The sequence below is a fragment of the Fusarium oxysporum genome, genomic scaffold (assembly GCF_000149955.1).
Source record: "Fusarium oxysporum f. sp. lycopersici 4287 supercont2.46 genomic scaffold, whole genome shotgun sequence".
Taxonomy (NCBI): Eukaryota; Fungi; Ascomycota; class Sordariomycetes; order Hypocreales; family Nectriaceae; genus Fusarium; species Fusarium oxysporum.
In genome coordinates this window covers 192,801-197,769 of record NW_017264849.1, presented here as the reverse complement: position 1 = coordinate 197,769, position 4,969 = coordinate 192,801, and the positions used below count along the sequence as shown (strand labels likewise).

Sequence of the window (4,969 nt, the reverse complement as noted above, 5' to 3'; positions counted from 1 at the left end):
GTGCATTCGCTACTTAGTACGCTTGCGCATTGGACCGGTTGCTACTGAACTTCCTGCTAGGCGGCCGCCTAGTATAAGATCGTCTAAAGTGGTGTTTTGGGTCAGTATTGCAAGACATCTGCTTATATTTAGATATAGGAAGGAGATAGATATTAATTAACCCTCCTAGTATAATAGCTCATAATATAGTAGTTCTAATTTTAATAATACTAAGGTTATATTATTATTTAAATCTACTAGCTCTAAGATTACTAGAGTTTCTAAAGAGATAAAGTGTAATTAAGATAAATTATATAATACTAAGCAGTTAATTAAAGGGCTAAATAGCTTAAACTATTATATTAACTATAATAATATTATATAGATTAGGCAGTTTATAAAAGCTATGCTAAATCCTATTACTACTAGGCTTTACTAAAGTAATTAATAGGACTATATATTAAAATGCAAGTATTAGGGATATTAGATACACGTTCAGTAGGCAGGCCTTACTAAAGCATAGAGGCCGAGGATTTAAAGTGCTAATAGAGAAGAATCTCAAGGATTAGACTGGGTAACTTAGTAATAGGCGATTTAGTAATATAGATTAGTAAGTTCCTTCATCAGATAGAGGCCAATACCTTAGGCATTAAGCTTATAACTCTCGAAGCTCGCCCTGGCCAATATGATCTTAACTGTGTTCTTGCTAGTTATAACAAAGATAAAAAACTATAAGAAATCCAGCGACTACCTTATCTAAGAAACCCTAGAAGTATCTCCGTTGACCAAGACACTTTTTGAGGGATACAGCAAGTACACCCCACGACATGGACCTGCATTAGTTCACACGCTAAGTCACGATAGAACTCCAGGGTCTCTTTAGGCTTTAAATGTTGAAAGTTTTTCGCCGCTTATGAGATCAGACTTAGACACGAGAAAGTCTGGATTATAAGTTCTATTTTCAGTGTGTATCCATAGACCACTTTAGCACGCAGAACACCAGACTCAAAGCGCCTGCATCCCAGCGCTCTCTGATTGATCAGATCAATTAAACCTTGTGCACGATCTGTTTGGCTTCATATGATAACCCGACCACGAAAACAAGGCTTCCTTAATCAAAGCTGAATTCCTTGTCGGGGCAACTCAGCGCCGTGTATAAAGCCGTGGTAAAGTGAGGCGACATATCGCGGCCTTGACTTTCGACAAAACGGTATCAACATAATCGCCATAGCAGTGTTTTTATGAAATAGAAAGCCAATACACGTTAAAATGCTGATACCGTCCTTTTGCATATCGCACCAAAATGTAAGATAGCTTTTTGACGTCACTCACGAAATCAAGTCGCGCCTATGAGTCTTTCTTAGTGTCTTCTAAAGTACATAGCCGCTAGGTTAATATTCCAACAGACATTTGACATATTGCGATTAGTCTGGCTCCTATCACCAGACCCTGATGTGCAGCCACGACTTGTAAGGACGGCATTGCAGGTTGGCCACATCCAAAGCTGTAGCCCTACTTAGCCTTAGCATGCGGGAGAGAGACGGGGAGATCGAAGCCAGAGCCGATAGTCCACTCAACTCCCAGTCTTGTAAATAATCCCTGTCGCGCCATGTTGTGGGGTAGCGTCCTCGAGCAGACACTGACAGATGCCAGGCACGACGTTTTAATAGGTCGCCTAAGTTTTCATCTGTTTCAACCCGAAGATGCGTCATGTCTGCAGCCTCAGCCTGGTCTGGATGAAAATATTACACCCAGATACTCACCGCCTTTTTATTTAGCCAGCGCCAGATATTCGAGTATGACGGCTCCCTCTCCCTTCCCTAGACTCATTTTCCCAAATAACTCCCACTCTTTTCCACTACTAAAATCATCTTTGCAGCCATAATAATAGCGCGTAATAATATCTCTGAGCTTTGCCCTCGCGCTCTGTCCTCTCTTTATCCCCAAGCAGAAGGCCACGGTTAATAAGGCTCTAACGGCCCAGCAGAGTTCAACGGTCTTAATGGTTAGGGACCATCAGGACCAGGAGTCCCGGCGCTAAAGTAACAGCTAATGATCAAGCTACTACTGCCTTTTAAGATTTAGTCATAACTCTGCAACCTCCAACATGCTTACAACCATCTACATCTTCCGCAGAAGCTAATAGTAGTAATTACAGCTCTGCTTTAAAGCAATAAGAGGGACGAGAATCTTACTCCCCTGTTCATATTCTAGCCAGAACCTTAAGTATTATATACTAGGTATAACTATTAATATAAATCTACCTTATCTCCTACTCTAAAATAAGATTACTAATTAATCTATAGGGATAAATATAGCCTATAATTACCTTATAGCAGGCTATAACCATATCTTTGCCGTCCTTATTTACAAGCCTAATAATAAAAACCTATAGAACTTTTTTATTATAGAGCTCTACTATATCTAAGGCCTTGCAAAGCTCCCTTATATAATCTTACTAACCTTCCTCTAGGTTAATTACCACTTAGAATACTTTAACCTCCTTTAACATAAAATTCGATTTACTATTAAGAATTATAATACTATAGTCCTTAGCTAGTAGGTGCAGTTAGCAGCGCAGATAGGAGGGAGAGTCTTTAAACTATGCGATATTAATACTGCAGTATCTTAGCTAAAGGGGCAGCTTTTAGACCTAGAAATAGTAACCGGCTGGTTAAATCAGCGGCTTTCTCCCTTAGGATAGGGCAGATTTATGAGGTTACAGGCGTGAAGGGTGGATATTATGTATATGCTACTAAGTGGGAGATAAACGGCAAGGTGGATGATTTGATTATAAGATTTTGTTGTTTTATGGCGTTGCCTGGTCGGTAAACATGAAGGTTTGTGCGTGCTTTGATAGTATATGAGAATATCCTCGAAGTCGTCTCAGTAGTGTATACCAAGGCTTAGGCATTTTGATTTTAGAAAGTATTCATAATAACCATCCATTTAGTTCATATTAGAATGATTAGTTATTATGTATAGATGGATGAGCTGAGCTTGAAATTACTAGGTCTTATTAGAGTGTGGGCTAAGTTGATAAAGACCCGGTTATGGTAGGATGTAAGAGGGAAGTTGATTAAGATCGTTTGGCCAGTGACGTTTGAGAAGAAGGGTCTTGAAGAGGAGTTGTGGAATAAGGCGATGTGACTTTGATGATTTGGACGATACTGAGAAACTTTTATAGCTTAACGGGCCTCCAGATACGAGCAAGAAGAGTGAAATATTCTCGAATTACTTAGTATTATTGTTGTTTCTGTGAGCTAGTTGTTTAGCTTTTCGTGGGCAGGGTAGACTTCGAGTCATGCATATCGATAATCCTTTTTTTGGAAGCTCTCAATCCTAATTCATGATTGACGTGTAATCGTAACAGCATTGGGCTGGGATTCGCGCTGGTGGGTGATATTTCGACCCAAAAGGCGCTTGTGTATCAATTTCAGGCTATGTAATGATACAATATTTCCGCCGCAAGACTGAGGCACAAGCCAGCCTCCTATCGACCCAGTCAACGCCGAGAGTGAGAGTAGTTTGATGTAAGAGCAAACAAACTTTGTGCTTCATCATGTTGCCTAGCCTCCTCCACCTCTTCTTACACAGGGATAAGGTCTATGCTGGTAGCTCATGGAGAGACCTACGCTGGGAAGGCTGGGCATCCGCTTCCACCAATACCTGTCCTGGCCCTGCATCGGCCTCTACTAGTGGAGGCTTGGGAGACGGGGTAACCTTTGGAGTAAGTCCATCCGCTTCAGATTTCGTGCTTGCGTATGCATGTGTGACATCGCTTTGTTCTGCCTGTTTCTTTCGGTGGAGGAACCACCATCCAAGACCTAGCAAGAAGGCAAAAGCAGCAATCCCACCAATGACCCCGCCAACAATAGCTCCTACGGGAGTGCTTGAAGAAGAGGTAGATTCGGATGGGGATGAACTTTCAGAGGCAGAGGAAGATGGTTCCGGGGCCTTGAGGGGAAATCGTTTTGCGCCGTTCTTGCAGCAGTCCTTCTTCTGATCTAGATTGCAGCAGAATTCATTCGACGCACACTCCTTAACCTGTACCCAAGTACCATTCAGAGCTGGCTATCGCTTAGTTCTATGAGAGCATGGATTCAAAGTAGTTCTTACCCCTTGGACATATTGATTGACAACCACTCCAGTCCTCATCCGTACAGGCACCTCGAAAGTCAAAGTGCCCAACCCATGAGCACAAACCATTTCGTAAACATCGAGCATCTTTATCCGTCGAGCAACAAATAGAATATGTTGTGTTGGCAGAGGGGCATGGCTTGTACCTGGCGGGCGCCTCCGTACCATTCGGATAGTGACAGGTTTGAGCGAGCGTCAACCGAAACAAAGATAGCGAGAGAAGGGATGTAATAAACTTCATGGTAACAAAGACGCTGAATCAATGATGTATGCCAAGACACTAGAAAAGAAACAATACAAGAGCAATACGATCAATAAGGAAAGGGCATAAGGAAAAGAATTGATGAATGATAATTGATGAAAGAAAGAAAATTCTCACAACTTGAGTTGGGGGGATTCAGAATGCTATTTTTGCCCTTGAGAATGACGTCAAAAGTGCAGCATCGTTCAATATTCGCCAAGTTGTCTTGCATTGCTGCGGACAAAGGAACTTGGGGGCCGGCAGCGATCAGAGATATCAGTGGCAGCAGTCGCGCTTATGTCATGTTGATCACTGGCAGGGTTCAAATCCATACCACGAAATCCACATATGGATCCATAATGTGGATCCATATCCATTCCATTCCATTCCACGTGGGCTTCAGCATTTCCATATCCACGCCACGAAGCCCCTTCCACATGTTCCACATGTGGAAATCGTGGAATATTTTAGGTGGGGTTCGAAAATACCTTGATTTCCTTGTGAAATCCCGCATATCCTAAGTACTTTCTATCACCCACAACAACACAACATCGATTTGCCACCCCATTTTCCTCCGTACACAATGAGTCCATTCTGGGGGCTTCACTG

At 42.1% G+C, this 4,969-nt stretch overlaps 1 protein-coding gene across 1 annotated transcript; it reads right to left on the bottom strand.

Moving 5' to 3' along the window:
- Nucleotides 1–2,584: 2,584 nt before the first annotated feature.
- On the bottom strand, nucleotides 2,585–4,695 carry FOXG_17194 (uncharacterized protein). The gene is made up of 2 exons (XM_018397214.1): nucleotides 4,099–4,695; nucleotides 2,585–4,049 (listed from the first exon to the last, which is right to left on the bottom strand). The coding sequence occupies exons 1-2, from the start codon at nucleotides 4,358–4,360 to the stop codon at nucleotides 3,586–3,588; spliced, it is 726 nt and encodes a 241-aa protein (XP_018258269.1). The 5' UTR covers nucleotides 4,361–4,695; the 3' UTR covers nucleotides 2,585–3,585.
- Between the last annotated feature and the right edge of the window lie 274 nt (nucleotides 4,696–4,969).